The sequence below is a fragment of the Lonchura striata genome, chromosome 3 (assembly GCF_050655825.1).
Source record: "Lonchura striata isolate lonStrDom1 chromosome 3, ASM5065582v1, whole genome shotgun sequence".
Lineage (NCBI taxonomy): Eukaryota > Metazoa > Chordata > Aves > Passeriformes > Estrildidae > Lonchura > Lonchura striata.
The window spans coordinates 88,154,377-88,170,781 of record NC_140705.1 but is presented as its reverse complement, the minus strand read 5'-3'; the positions used below and the strand labels follow the sequence as shown (position 1 = coordinate 88,170,781).

At 43.3% G+C, this 16,405-nt stretch overlaps 1 protein-coding gene across 5 annotated transcripts in view; it reads right to left on the bottom strand.

Moving 5' to 3' along the window:
• Positions 1-16,405, bottom strand: part of CCDC85A (coiled-coil domain containing 85A) — a 134,359-nt gene that overhangs the window by 79,960 nt on the left and 37,994 nt on the right. For 2 of the 5 annotated variants that reach the window (XM_021527517.3, XM_021527516.3), the window contains exon 3: positions 1,606-1,682. The exons of the other annotated variants lie outside the window; for them this stretch is intronic. In XM_021527517.3, coding sequence (XP_021383192.1) covers positions 1,606-1,682 — 77 coding nt within the window. The remainder of the gene's footprint in view (positions 1-1,605; positions 1,683-16,405) is intronic. 5 annotated transcript variants of the gene reach the window in all.

Here is a 16,405-nt window from a genome sequence, read left to right as displayed (position 1 = left end):
TGAACTCTTGCCACTCATTAAGTCTTACAATGAATACCCAGAGATATGAGGAGGTTTTTCTGAACTCTACCACAGAGCCTTGTGCCAACAGAACCACACATAAGACAAACTGACCTGACTATTGAAAACAAAAAGTAGTTTCCAGGCTTCTTCACCTCACTCTTCCCCTTCAAAACCCTACACCCAGCATATTTTGTTCCAATAGTTTTTGCAAGAGCTACAGGCTTAGGTGCCAGGCTGGTTTTACAGGGACTACTCTCTGGTTTGGCACCCAGTCAAGGTATTTTCTCTGAACCCAATGCACACAGGGTGGGTTTTCCAGGCTTTGGTAAGATTTGGGAATGCTTTTTGTGCATTCTGCCTCCGCACCTCAAACCCAGACAAATCAAACATAAAACACAAGGACACATCTAAAGATTTGGAAGATGTGGCCCATGAAGAATGTTCTGCACAATTTATCTTCCATTGTTGTTCCAGACCCAATACAAACCACACAGTATTTTTGGGTGGGTTTGCTAACATTGCCCTGAACTTCATTATTGAAAAGAAAATAATATTAGTTATCACTGAGGATCAAACTTTGTCTTTCCTACTGAAAATTGTTCACATGTTAATAAGTAGACATTTCCTGCTGTCCTTCTTTTCCAGATCCAAAAATTAGGGTAAAGAGAAGCAAAGTGCTCAAGGTCACCAAACAAAGAGTTGTAGAGGCCCTTCCAGCTGTCATATGAAAGGTGTGGGGAAAAGCCACCACACTTTACTTAAAATCTGCCTTAGGAAAAGGGCAATAAATCTGAGCCAGCAGATTTTACTTCTTACTACATCACTGTTACCTTGGATTTTACAGTCAAACAATGGTACTAAGTCCAACAAAGTGCACTTTTCCTCGTCAGACCAAAGACTAGTGTTAAATGTAAACAAAATCCAACTTCTTTTCTTTTCCAGTGGGCAACTTCATTTGAAGATCTGTTTTTTCTAAGGATTTTTCTAAAGGTTTTTCTAAGGACTATTTAATGAAATATAATAGAAATACATTCTAGTAGGTAGGTATGTGTATATATGAAGTGTCTTTGATTTATTTGTACCAGACTTTTAAACTTTTCATTCTTGTGAATGTGTTAGGAAAACTTTTAACATCATATTTTTTTATTTATTCAATTGATTTTCAGTCTTGCATTAATGTAGCTAATATAGTCCTTAAAGTATTAAAAACAATATAACCCAATTATTACTTATAATGTTTGTACTTTTAGAGCAAAATATTTTCATTAACTATAAAAAGTAGTTGATATTTTAACAAGAACCACTTGGAATAAAACCAGAGTGCAAGGGGTCAGTTCACTGTGATTCCCAACCCATTGATTAATTAATTAATTTATTAGAAGTAGCAGTTTCCAGGAAATTTTTCTTGACAAGGTATCACAGCCTGCAAAGGAAAAAATTAATGAAAGCATTGTCACAGCCTTAAACGAATCCCCTGCTCAAATATAGCATGATGAGCAAACAGATGTGAGAGCCTTTGGTTATGTGAGTGTTCAAATGCAGAAAGGACAAGGGCTGCTGGTCCCTCTGCAGCCTGGGCACTCCCGCGGGGCTGGCACCCACCTGGGGCAGCATGCGATTTTCCTCCTCCAGCTGTCTTACTCTGGCCTCCAGCTGCCTAACATAGGACAAGGTTGATTCTAAAAAATCAAACAGAAAAAAACTCGTATTATCCACAGAGATCTGCTTGTGTTTACTAGTGCCAGAGCCTTCGCTACATTCTCACTTGTACTTACAGCAGACCACCTCTCTCAAATATCCATGGAACATCCCACTCCGCTCCTCCCAGGGCAGATCAAAAAATACTGATCCTGGAACTGATCAATTCCTTGTTGCTTGTGATTCTGCACCTTAAGGTGGCCCTTTCTGAGGCCCAAGGAATCTCACAGAAAGACAACGCAGGCTTGAGTTCTTCCAACCCACCCCACCTGGAAACGCTCCATGCAGATAACACAATATCCCACAGGGTCAGCACTGCGGAGCCCAGGGAGACCAGATGGTGCCGTGCGGGCACCTGGGGTCAGAGGCACCCCTCACACAGTCCCGGGGCTCTGGGGCACACACAGCTTCCCCGGGCACCCTGCAGCTCCTGGGCTCCCCCCCAGCTCCTGCCAGGCCGTGCTGCCACAGCTGGGGCTGGGCTGGGAAGCAGCTGTGCGTCCCCAGGGCCTGGGAGGTTCCCAGCTGGTTGACAGCAGGACCTGCCGGGGCACAGTGCAGCTCTCAGTGTGTTCTCCTCTCCCCCACAGGCCAGGGACTACCCTGCTCTGCCCTCAAAACTTTGCACAAAGAGCAAACCCTGCTTGCTCTGCTCACCAGGCACTTGCTGACCTCCACAAGGGCAACCTTTGGTGCACTGTGAAGAACATGAGTCAGTTCCAGCCCTCTCCCAAGAACTTGACATAAGAGGAGATCCCTAATCCGACACTAAAAGCACCCACAAGCTTTACCATCAGACATTTCTTGGGTCACTTAGAAGTGCTGCTCTCAAAGTCCTGGATCTAAGAGAGACACATGTCTAGGAATGTAGCACTCAAGTGTAAGAAAAAAGGTGCAGAAAAACTGCTGTGACTCTTGCACCTCTTTGTATGTAGGTGGAATTCTTCATGTACTCATTCCTGACTCAGTGATCCCCTCAACTTCCTCTAAGATGTCAATTCCCATCACACATTTGTACTCACATTGCCATGTAATTAGCAAAATTGATGATTGATGGTATGAAATCCATGGGTATCGGGGCAGTGCTGATGGCTGATACAGCCCTTCAAAGCTGCATTGGCAGCACAGCTGGTTTAAATTGACAGATTGATTTGGGCATGAATTTCCTCTGATAGCTCAACACTACTGCAGCCTGCCCGTAAAATAAGGGAAATAAGGTGTCACTTACTGCTCTTACATGACTGCAATAGGCTAAAACATACATGGGAATTTACACAACATGAAGACAACAAACAGTAATTTGTCAAAGATGATTAATGCCCGGCCAGGCACTGGATTAAAAATAGCCTTGTGCAATAAAAGAGGAAGAGGTAATCTGAGGTTCTGCATGCTCTGCTGCATGAGGATTTTCATAGTTAGTGATGGGTGCATCTCTGGAGAGCTGCTGAGCCTGGCTCAGATGAGCACTTAGAAGGTGAACAGCTCATTCAATTAACTCCCTACGACAGGGACCCTCCCACCAAATCAGTTCCTTCCCAGCACAGGCACTCCTGGGAAGAGCTGCGGGAGCTCCCTCACCATCACAGCTGTTAGCACAGGCAACAGCCCCTAGCACATCCTAACCCCTCCCTCTACTGTTTTCTATGTGAGATGGCTCCTGAGCACCCATCCTGTCAGAGGGACTGGATCAGGAGCTCCCTCTGGCACTGGCCAGCTCTAAATTCCTTGGTTACAAGTTCACTGCTGTGTCAGTGTGGGTTTGGACTTCATGCTCAAGTCCAACTTCCCAGCTGTGCCTACCAGTTCCCTCCATGTGAGTTCCCCTCTGGATTCTCTTCAGCTCCAGGCCTCCTGTGATTTCCTGGCTGAGCATTCCTTATCTCCTCAGACAACACACACCTCTTGGCAACATCTGCCTCTTATTAGTTTTATTCCTTCACTCGTCTGTTGGGAGTCCAGAGCAGAGATCCCTGCTGCTTCAAATCACACAACTCTGCCTCAGTTCTCAACTTCCCAATGCCAGCTCCTATCAGCTGAGGATTTGGTCTGGAATCTCTGTGCTTCTTAACCCTTCCAAAGTGTGAAACAGTTACTTAAATCTCCTCTTGTAATCTGATTAAAAGCAAAAATCAGGTCATCTACCAAAGGCTTGAGCAAGCAAATCCTAATATATGTGAGTCTTCTTGACACATAGACTAGACACATATATATTTCAGGATCTGTTAATATATTTATGCTGGGATGTTATGAGCTTAGAGGAAAAAAAGTCAGTCAAGGACATAGCAGATGGAGAAATTGAAAACACATGAAGTGAAACATTGTCCACAAACTTTCAAAAAACCCAACCAAACAAAAGTTGCACTAAAAGTGTTTATGAGAAGACCTGTATGATCCATCTCTTCTGCCCTGGAACAACCTGTACAAACAGGACAGTCACTGTCTCACAGCATTACTGCCAGATTTGACTCCTCTGGGCCCCTGGGTTACAAGATTTCCACTCCTTCCCATCTCCCTTTGTAAGACATTGCTAAGGATGTAACAATTTGGGAAAATTCCCATTCTCGGGAATGGGTTACCACCAAATGAGCTTTCTTCCTTGAGTTTCCTGTGCTCTTAACATCATTGAGGACATGATCAACATGCAGTGCTTCATTCCAGGGCTGAAATAAAACTATTTTCTGAACTATTAGAAATATCTTGCTCTTAGGGAAATTCAGTGACAATTCACCCTCTCTCCACATCTGTCACTCTAACATGTTGTAAGACAACACCAATATTTATGTAGCTGATCTCTTTTTCTTTTGACATCCACACTCTTGAAGAAAGGAGATATTTGGGGGTTATGTCAAACTTTATCAGACACATTGCTGCCAAAGGCATATTTGTGCATTGGCTTCATCCATTTTTATATGACTCTGTTTGGTCTCAGTCTAGCAAGGAATGCATAATATACTTTAAGCCACATTATCCTCTGCTGTTTTAGAATGGGCAAGGATGTAATGTAATTCAGATAGTTTCCTTTTTCTTCCTGTGTTTGTTTTGGTTCTGTTGGTTTTTTGGGTTTTTTTATTTTTTGAGGCTTAAAACTCACAGGCAACTGTGGGACTGCACTGGAGAACATCTTAAAGTCTGAGATCCTCTATACACTTACTAGATCCCTGGAAAAGGATAAGAACCCCACAGAAGGCAAAACCCCAGAGGTTCAACCTACTTTTCTACTTGTCATAGGAACTGGAGTAACAAGCTAAGTACAGCAGGTGGATTTTATCCAACAGAGGAGTATTTGAGGGAAAGACAGAATGGGAGACCCAAGAGTTGGACAGAAGGCTGCTCTGAGGTAGTCCTCACATCCTCATGGCCAGAAAATGGAAAAAACGTGATTTGGTGATAATGCAAAATTCACCTGGATTCTGTTTTCATAGCACGTCCTGCTTTGGTATTCAAGTTCCTAAAGGAGGTCTCCAGAATCCTTGGGGCACATTTTTAAATACTGAGAGTATAAATGAGGGAAACTGCCAAAAAGTTACCTGGGCAAAGGATTCAGCATGTTGGGTGTAGGGATACTTTGATGTGTGGCAACAAGAGTTTGGTTGAGGTACATTCAACTTCAACAAACTCCCTTTGTTATGGTGCTCTTCCAAAGCCACAGAATTCATTAGGTTGGAAAAGACCTTTAAGATTCCTGCACTGTGCTGGGAGGAATTTAATAATTGCACATCAAATCAGATTTTGGTCATTCAAATCCACTGTCACCCAGCACACTGCAGTGACAATTAAATAATTTTTTAATAAATGGGAAATGAAAACCAAGGTTGTGCAAGGGGTACTCTAAACCCTCCTGTAACTAACTGGTGGCTCCACACATTTAGGAAAGGGTTTCTCTACTAACTGCGGAACAGATTCAATGACATGCAAAGCATCTCCCTGTCCTAGAATTCCTAGTCATCTGATTTAATTGCCTCAATATTAATATTCATGACTGAGACATGCTATCACTGCAATCCACCCCCTTCCAGCTACCTTGTTTGGATATAAAAAAATCAAATGGCACTATTGGATTTACACTCTCAATTTACATCCCTTGCACTCAGAGCTGGCACTGGCAGCATCCACCTCCTCAGGGCAGGGTCAGAAGACCTCCCAAGGTCATTTTTAGCCCTGTCTCCTGTGATTTTCTATTAGGGCTGTACATCTTACATAACATCCCTTACTGAAGAAGTGCTGGAAAACTTTTTTTTAGAGTGCAGCCTAATTCGCCCACAACGCAGCGACACTGGGATTAGTGATATCATGTAGAAAGAAAGACATCTGCCCAAGGCAGGATTTTATTAAGCTCACCAAAATGTTTAGGAGCTATTTATGACAAAGACACATACTCCCAGGAAGTTTTGGGACAGTGAGCACCGTGGCACTAAGACAGGGTTTGCATTTCTCAGTCTTGATTTTGTCTGAAATTCTCCAGCCCCAAGATCAGATTCCTTGTGATTATGGATCCAGCAATTCTTGACTTCTCCCAGTAATTAAAAATATCATTAACTAAGCTGAGCTATTTCACCAAATGTCAAAACTGAATCCTAGGAAAGGGAAAAGCTGGCACATCCTGGTTCAAATATCCACAATGCAGTGGCAACCGGACACTTCTCAGGCATCACGTGCCATGTTTCCCCTTTTCAGCACACATTACACACAGACAGGTGCTAATTACCTCTGTAATCAGAGAATTTTATTCAGATTTCACAAAAAATAGTGTGTTTTCTCAGGTGCACCAGCTTTTAATCACAGATTAACTATTTATTAGAAGAAAGCATACGCTCCTTATCTTAAGGCAGCCTTTGCCATGCCTTTACCAATTCAGTGATGGGGTCTGACTCAGATTCCAAGGCATTTGCATTTGCCTGGGTTTAGGTGCCACGTGGATCAGGCAGTTTAGTGAGCAGGTCTGGGCTGACTGTGCACACACATCCCTGTGGTGAAGCTCTCCCAAGGCTTTGCTTCTTCCCAAGGTCACCAAGGAATGCCCCAGGTCACCCAAATGCTGCCTGTGATACAACTTACTAGAAATGTAATGTTGGCTTCCACTTAAGAATGTTACTGATTTAGACTGGAGGTTTTGTTGCATATTTTGCTTTAGGTGCAACAAAATTTCCAGATTAATTTATCTGGAAAAAAAATTGCTTAAAAAAAAATTTAAAAAGGGTTTTAAAACCTTGCATGGAGAATAAAAGATTCAACTACAGGAGCACCTAAAAATTATCTCAGATGTCAGCTGAGGCAATGCTCTTGCTAACAGTTGGATAACACTGTCACACTAATGGGCTGCTGAAACACTAACCTTGCTTTGTTTGGGGTTTTTTGGTGCTAGAGGTGACAAAAGCAAGGCTTTTGTTGCCATCCTGTTTGATACTCTGTTAGCTCCCCTTCAGCCTGTACTAAACGCATTTGGCACAGTATTGATGGAAACAGAAAATCAAACCCATTACGCTGTTGCTGAAGCCTTTCCCACTGGCTGTCAGCCTGTTTTGGTATTGACTGGCTGTGGTTTATGATGGGTAAAATCTTTATTGGTTCCATTAACTCAACACTCGGGTTTGTCCCTGTGCCACTGGACTCTCCTGGGCTCATTAGGAATGTCCCCAAGAGCAGGCACAGCCCCTGGACTGGAAACACAGCAGAGGAAAGGGGGATGGATGTTCAGCAGGCTCCTGCACAAAATCCATTGGAAGGCTGGAAAAGGCACCAGCTGAGAACAGCTTTGCTTAGGGAAGGGAGATGACGTACTCATTCCTCCCTCCAGCCCAGTGTCTTCATCTGCTTCCTTTCCCAAGCCAGGTTATTCTCAGGCTTGTCTTTTCCAGCTTTCCACCTGATTTCACACAGGAATCTCAACCTCACACTGGTGCCTCCCGGTTACATGAAATTGCATATTTTAAGTGTCCCTTGCTGAAAAAGCCCTGGATCCTCAGCAAACCTGGCCACTGAAAAACCACTGTATCCACAGAGCCACCTCTAGCTTTTCCCAGTTCTGCTGTGCCTTTGTTAAATTAACATTTACAGGAGAAAATGAAAAAAATACTATAAGTTAAAATACAAAGCATCCCAGCAACAGCATGATTTGTCCAAAAAACAGGGTCAAACTGACTGAGACACCAAACACATGCACTAAAAATCACTCACAATCCCCACAACTCCCTACAGATGCTCACAGCCACTTTTCTTAGCTCATAAAATTGTATTTCACAAGCTCCAATCATCAGATGTTGAAGAGACATCGTTTAGAAAAGTTAGTTTAGGTGATAATTTTATTATTGATACAGGAATTTCAAGTTAAAAATACATTGGCTTCCACCTGGCAAACTACAGCTTAGGCCAAACCTGAAAACCACATCTCCAGGAATTCTGAATCAGACAAAACCTCTCAGTCATTTTTATGCTCATCTAATGCCTTGTTAGGAGGCAGTTATCCAACCTGTAAACTCCTCTTTTATGAGTTTCTGGCTGTGTGACTCAATCCCAAATTCAAATGAGGTTCCTGAGAGTACAGAAATAGAAGCTCTCACATTACTGAAACCATTGAACCATTGAACATCTTGCTACAACTACAAAAGAGATGCAAAAACTCACAACAAAGATCAATAGCAACCTAAGTATGTGGGGAGCAGCCAATCCACAACTCTTCCTCCTCCCCCTGCCAGTGAAACCACCAGTCTCTGGTCTTTATATGGGATAAATTTGGATGGAGAGGCAGGGGCTCCAAGAGATGTTTGGGCAGCAGGCAGTGCCAGGAAAGCAAGAGGGGCAGCAGGGCCACTCTCTCAGGCTTTGTTTCCAGCTCCTTTCCTCACTTGTGATTCTGCTGATGCTTCATTCCCTGCAACAGGAGCATCCTGCATGAACTGTGGTGTGCACACAGCATCCAAAGCCTCCTGTAAATACAGCAGGAAAAATTACAAAACCAGTAAGCATTCAAGCAAAAAAGCAGCAAGATGTGTATGATCATCCAGCTCTATGAGGAGCAATGAGAAGCATTCTCATGAGCAGGCAAGGGCAGAAGCTGGGGAACTGCCAGAGGAAGACAGGCCAACCTGGACAAACCCAGTGGAGATTTAAATTTATCAGGACAAAAGGAGGGTTTGGATTAATTGCTCTACACTGAGTGATTAAGATGTAGGACAGGCTATTAAATGCAGTAAAAGATGTTACAAGATTAAATATGTCCTGGGGACTGAAACCATCCTCTTGCTTCCAGAGCCCATTAAAGAGCTATGGTACAGTAACACCTGTCTGTCCCTCCTGATCTGGGCACATTTAAAGCAGGAAAAATGTGCATTTTGTAAAAATACTGCACCAGCAATCTCAGCACAGAACCTAATTCCAAGGAAAAATTAGCTCTATCCATTTCATCTGGCAGCTACACAATAGCAGAGGGAAAGGTTGTTGGTGCAGTCTCCATCTCCTCTGTAAGACTCATTTGGAATGACTGGGGATGGGATAATGAAAAGAAATAATCAAATGATAAGGTATTTATAATCTTTCAGTGCAAGCATGCTCCTCTGTAGGGACTCACATCTCCTGGGCTGCTCACTCCATCCACAGCTGGAGCATCCATGTCTCCAGACAAAATCCTTGGGAGGGAAAGCCCCAAGAGGGATCTCAGGGATCAGGAATCAGCCTAATGTCCAGCTCTGGCTGAAATCAGCACTCCAACTACTTCAGCACTTAAGAAAACTCTGCAGATGTCTCCTGCATGTTCCTGACAGCCCACATATCCTAACCTTAGGGGCAGAAAGATTCCTGTGCCAGAGCAGACCAGACAGACATCACCCATCAGAGGATACTGGCCCAGTTTCAGCTCATTATTTCCCTAATTTCTGAAGATCTGCATGTCTGATTAGTATCTCTGTGCTCCTGATATGATGCTGGAATTATGGAATTATTCCAGAGAGATTCCCAGCAGCCAGGGTAGAGGGGACACAGGTGCTACAAGCCAAACCCTGTCACATTTAGGCTTCCAAGCTTTCCCGGGGTGGAGTTTAGGCACCTGTTATGTATTTCCCTATCCACATGGTGAGATTATTTCTGTCCTAAACCCATATTTTCTCCTGCCTTGTTGCCTTTGCTGCCTTCCTGAGATTGCTGCGGCTGCATCCTACATTGTTGCAACTGGGTCTGGGACCTAATCAGACTGTGCTTTATTATGTGAAAGTGCACAGATACAAACTGACATCACAGACTGGTGCAGAGCAACACTTGAGAAGCATAAACCTCTGTTTTTTCAGGGCTTCAGATGAAGCCAAATGATCCACATAAACAACTTCCTTGTTTCTCAGTGCCTTTACAGTGTTATTTCACTGCAATCAACATACACTCCTGTTATATTAAAACACTCTTAATTTAAAAGTAATCTTAACACAAGGTAAGAAAGCACAGCAAGTATTACTGAGAGCTGTATTAGGCACATTTATCTGCTATAAAGCTGTTGAATTAATGATTTATAATTATTTACCTCCAGACATGGTAAATGGAGCCCCTTGTCCTCTCCTTTGCTGCTGGTTGTGAGTCTGCAATGTCTTTGTAGCAAAGCCAGCTGAGATTTCTCAAGTCAGCACACCCAACAACCAGCTGCCCATTCCCTGGGCTGCATCTGAGACTTATCCAGTGATCCCATAGATCCCAGCATAGCAGATGTGGCAGCTTCCTTAGGATGCTGCTGCTTGGCAGCTCCCCCACTAAGGGGACTTCTCCCTAGAGTTAATGAAGCTGATCCTTGGGCTTTAGATGTTGTGAGCATCTTCCTGACCAAAGAGGCCAAGGAAGTACTTTCAGTTTACAGCAGCTTCCAAGACTCAACTATCTGTCCATGCAGCCCTAACCAAAGGATTTCAGTTGCTGTCCACAGAATGGTCCGTCCACCCTTGTAGGTGTGTGTCCATCCAAATCAGCCACCCAGCACAGCCATTCCCAAATCCATGTGCCCCTCTGAGCTGTCCCTCAAACACAAGAATTGATGGTACTGCTGTCAGCTGGCCCAGCAACTTCTTTTATGTTCCAAGCACCATTTCATCCAGCGGGGATGAAATCAGCCAAATGCAGGAAGTGCTCTAGCACCTGAAAATGGCAAATCAATAGTTACAATAATTCCTCAAGTTTCTAAATCATCTGCATCCATTTGCAGGGCTATAGTGCTGTGTACAACATGAGGACCTTTGACATCCAGATAAAGCTGGGATGACTCGGGGAGAGCAGACCAACCTGAGAGCTCTCCCAGCTGCTTATCTCCACCATCGGAACAAAACAAACGTTTTAAACAGGGTCTCCTCTGTTTATTTCCTGGTTACTTCACTAATAGGAAAGCAATTTACGCATTTCCTCTCCCCAAGCATACAAATAATTGTGCAGGGCTTTTGGTTCCAAAGGCTGTTGGGAGCGGTCGCATCCTTCTCGCTAAGGTTTCCACACAGCAATCCTCTGCCCCCGGCATGAGGAGCTCCTCAGGGACCTTTCTTGACCCTCCTGGGTCACTCAACACACGCTGAAAGATGAGTCAGACTCAAAAATCAAGTGCATGTGTTTGCGTGGACATGTGCATGTGAAGGGAGGGTTTTTCCATTAACTACCTGCCCTCAAATTACCAGGATTTTATTCTGGCTACCCTGAAAGCTTTTTTTTTTAATAGGGTTACAAGGAGGAAGAATTTGCCCCATCAGCAGGCAAAAAGCAAAAAGAGACACATGAGTATTTTCCAAGCAGGTGGTACTGTCTCATTTATCATCTCTGATTAATACTACTAATTAAACTAAAATATAGTAATGTTATAAAATAGAATAAATTCCAGAAAATGAAGAAAATACTGACAATTAACTACAAACTGTAGGAAAATAAGTAAAACAGTCGGGGGAGGGAGGGGATTACAAATCCCATTATATTACATATGTATGACCACAGCAAGTCATGTTAGAAACACAAGCAAAGCAGCCTGCCTACAGCTTTATTACAAAGCTCAGATACTGTAGTGCTGTGGGCAAGGGAGGTAAAATCAGTGTATAAATGAGCTGTCAGGGCAGGTGCTGTAACAAAATGCAGACAGCATCCAGAAATTTCTGGAGAAAATTGAGACACATAGACAGCCTTGGATGTTTAAGGCTAGAAAAATGCTATTAAAACAAAGCAGTCTGGCTTCCTGCCCTGTGGAGACAAAGGAATTTTGATAATAATTCCAGGAATTCCTGGTTTCCTTTTCACTGCTGGAAGTGGATATGGTCGAAAGAAATCTGTGGGATTTTTTTCCTGTAAAGAAAAACTTGGCAGAAACAATTGGACCAAAATTAAATTTATGAATGAGGTTTTTGTGTGACTTAGGACATGAACACAAGATCTGTAGCAATAAATTATTGCAGAAGGATTACATATTTCATGGGTTCTGTGAGCCTGACAACCAGTTCCAATCCACATGCACTATTTCTTGCCATTCCTCAGGTTTCCACCGCCTTGAAAACTCCAAGGGTTTTCCTTGAAAACCCTGTTTTCAAGTTCAGCTATGGGAACCTGTATCAATTACCTGCAGGAGAAAACCTGTATCAATTCCCCTCTGTCATGTCTTTTACAGCATGCTGAGCACAAGAAGGAAACCCATCCACCCCAGCTGGAAAACCACAAAACATCCCACAGTGTTTCCTGCATCCACCTGCTCTACATGGTTATGGGATTGCCTCAGAGGCACCAAGATTTGGCACACTACAGTTGTTAACAACATCCCTAAATCTTACACAAAAGATGACCCCAGCCCCCCTGGTATTTCCTAGAAGGCAACAAGCAATCCTGGCCTCACTAAAGGTACAGAGAACTGCCCTCAGCTTCAAAGCCCACAGAAGCTTCCAGTCCTAAGGAAGACTGACAGAAAAACAGAGCACAGGATTGGAGACTAAAAGGAATCTCCTTTCCTCCCATTCTTCCCAGAGCAGCAATTATGACACACCAACCCCAGAAAGAGCTGGCACACTAAACAAAGTCTTCCTGGAAAGGTGCCAGAATAAGCTCACTTTTCCCATAGCATAAACACTCTTCTGGCAGAGCAGCCACTGAGAGCTCCACACCTCCCTACTCAGCCTGCTTTTCCCAAGGGAAAGGGAACTGAACTCTTCCACCAATGGCAAGTCCCACCATGCTCTCATCAGCCAAACTGTAACCAAAGCACTTGAGCAGCAAGTGGAGTGAGAAGCAATCAGAAATGCTCCTTTTGCTTTATTTGTTGGGCTTTGGGTTGGTCTGGTTGTACCTTTTTTTTTGTCCCACTCTTACAAACAGGTAGAAGGCAAAAAAGGCATTTAACACATCTCTAGCCCATATCCCAGGAAGCAGCAGTGAGTTTTTACGTGGGAATCCAGGGCATCCCTCTGGCTGCCCTGGAAGGTCTGTGATCCTGGCAAGGGGGTCGAGAACCCCCCTGTACAGGGCCCCAAGAGACACTGTCTCTGATCTCTGTCCATGGAAAAGAGTTTTCAACCTTACAGGATGAATTACAAGTTGAGTGTTTGATATAAATAATAATCAGTGTGGAATGGGTGCAAAAGTAGAATTTTAGGATTCTAAATAAGGGGTTCAAGAGGCAAGATGGAAAAGGCAAGATGGAAGAAATTTGGCATGCCTTGTCCTTTTTCTTCTTCTTCATGCCTTCCATGTTTCACTGTAGTGTTGGCATTTTTCTATTGGTTTAGACTAGAGACACACTGTTCAGCATAAGTAATAGATATTAGCACAGATATTATTGTAAATATAACACACGTAGTTTCTGGTATATAATGTTTATAACATCCCACTGAGGGGCAGAGCCTCACACGTTATCCTGCAAGACAGACCTGCTGCAAGTCAGACAGAACATGTTATAGATAAACAAGAATAAACAACCTTAAAAACCAACACAGACTAATTACATCTTCTTCTTTAGCAGCAGGGATGAGAGACAGAGACTTTCTACAATCTCAAGATGGTTTAAATATCACAGATTCCAACATTTTTCCACCTCAGTGTCCTCCTGCTCCCACACCTGTTTGTTCAAAGACAATACTCCAAGGTTTCATTTTCACTTTTTGGTAAGGGAATGCTTGCAGAGGCAGCTGACACAGCTGGCTGAGTTTTGCTGATAGCATTTGTTCTATGCTGACCAGGTTCTGGCTCCACAGTCAGCACACAGGGACAATTTACCCTGGGCAGGACAGCAAGAAAAGCGCTCCCATTGCAGAATACATGAGGTGAGAAGAGGGGGTTGTTAGAAGGCCACAGGTTTTTCCTGGTTTTAGTCAAGTCCTTCCTTTAGTCTGTGATCCAAGGATGCTCTGAAGGGTTGTACCCACACTCCCAGGAGCACTGACCCCAAGGGATACTTCCCATCATCAGAGGAAGAGGAAAGGCAACAACAGGATCAAACCAAGCTCCCCTACATGTATGACTGTGGCAGCTCTTTTTGGTGAAGTACCTAAGTAAAGAGGACTGAGAGCTGCCTGACCAACATTTTAATGAGACATCATTTCCATCTAAACATCAGGAGCTTTATTTAAAAGCCATCAAGCCTTGTGCCAACTTCCAGATTAGCTTGCTGATTACTGTCCTTACTGAGGACATTTTATATTTTGGTAAAAATCCTTCTCCATTAGTTAAGAATAGAACACACAAGTTACTGCTCTGTCTTAGAATATGACAGATCTCTAAAGGACTGGAAATTTTAGTAAGAGAAATATTAAGGGATAGACTCACACCTGGACTTGAAGCTTTTGGAAGGGAAAGACAGGGTGGCAGAGTCAAAGAAAGGAAGCATAACCTCAGTTAAAATTAACAAGTGAGACAAATCTCTTCCTTGTGGAAGTCAGCAGAATGCAGACCTGTTTGGGAAAGTAAAATCAGAGGAAGTGAGTAACAATCAGCAATCTTATTTTCAGAAAAGAACCTTATCTTTACTGCCTCATTTTTAACATAAACACAATGTTTCTCATGTGGTGGTAAAGAATTCCCTGTAAAGTTGTGTTTTTTTCCTTGCCATCCATTACATCCAAAGTCTACAATCCCTTGAGCATCAAGCATTTACCACTGGACACAGTAAACGTTGGCAATTTTGTCTCAGTGTAATTGTTCACTGAGTCATATCAATTCCTACTTTGTTCTCCTTTTTCTTGCCAAAGCCCAAATAATATCCACTCCTGGGGCCACCAAACCAGTTTCTTTCACAGAACCACACAACAGCCTGAGTTGGAGCAAGAGAGTACACCTCAGAACCACAAAACAAATATATTAAAATAAGTTGAAAATGGTTTTTGTATAAAGCTCTCCCCTTGCAACAATAGCTGCCTCAGTTCATAATTCCCAGGTGTTCAGACCCTGTGTCACAGGGGTTTTCTAGGAAAAGGACATCCCATCATGGGCATGAATTACTTCAAGATCCAAATTAGCTTTCCTAGTCTAATCAGAGACACATCATTCTTCAATATTTAACGCACTGACCTAGGACAAAAGCAAGACACTTGTGATTTGAGTATCAATTTTTAAAGTGCTTCTGAAGTCTCAAGATGCTTTTCCCACTAAAATTCAGCCCATGCTTAACCTATTTACATAGTCTTTCATCTTCCTGTTGTAAGAACATTCAATCAAATCTGCTGAGTCAGATATCCCCCTTTACAGGAAAAAGGATATTTGTGCTTTGGATTCAGGCTTGAAAAACATAATGGAAACCACAAGTTTTCATAAATTCTGTAGTAAGTGCTGATATCCTGGGGTAACATCTTTGTGAGTTACTATTTGCTGCCTGGGGAGCATATCTGAGGAAATTCTGCATCATAGAAAAGCTTTCCCATGCTGTAAAAAGATAATTTCCCTTTCTGTACATTGCAATTTCTCAAATTCCTTTCCCTGTTGAAATAGAGAATCCAACCCATCCAGTCTACAGTTCATTTAGGGTAGTGAGCAGATCACATGTCAAGCCAAAGTCACTTTGATCCTAGGAAAAAAGTATACTGTTGAATCAGCAGAGTCATCCACTAGATTAAATATGCCACTAATCCAATCAGATCCAGCACTTACTTTGCCCTACATGTTAAGCACCCCCCTCCCAGTCTATTAAGGGCAGCGGATTTCATTGAATGGTGTTCTTCATAATTCCCAGTTCACGTCTCAGCACAAATTAAAAGGTAGTTTAAATTCCACTTCTCCTTGCTGATGCACGTCTCTGTGAACCACTGCCTTGGCACCTTGGCAGGGTGCAGTGCCACAAAGAACTTCCCTTTGCACAGGGCAGTAAAATAGCTCAGAAAGCTTTGGAGACGATGGATGTGGGAGCACCAGGAGGAGCCGTGGCTGAGCCAAGCACAGCCGCTCTGCTGGCATGAGGAGGGAGCCAGGTGAACACAGCACAGGGCTGAGCAACCTGCTCTGTGACTCCTGGGCAGAGGGAGATGGAATTGGGATATTTATATAGTGTGGATATCTCTATTTTGTATGTATATGGACACATTCACTTATGGGGCAGCTGGGCGCAGGTTCAGCTGCATCCCCTGCTCTCTGTGCCAGTGCTGCTGTAACTTGGGAATCACCAAGCCCCAGGGGAGGCCAGGGTCCTTCCTCCCAGAGTTTCATATCAGCCAATTGAAACCTCCAAAGCAGGGACCAAAACGAGATACAAATGTGGCCTCTCCCTCACACCCACCCAGCTGTAAACACTGTG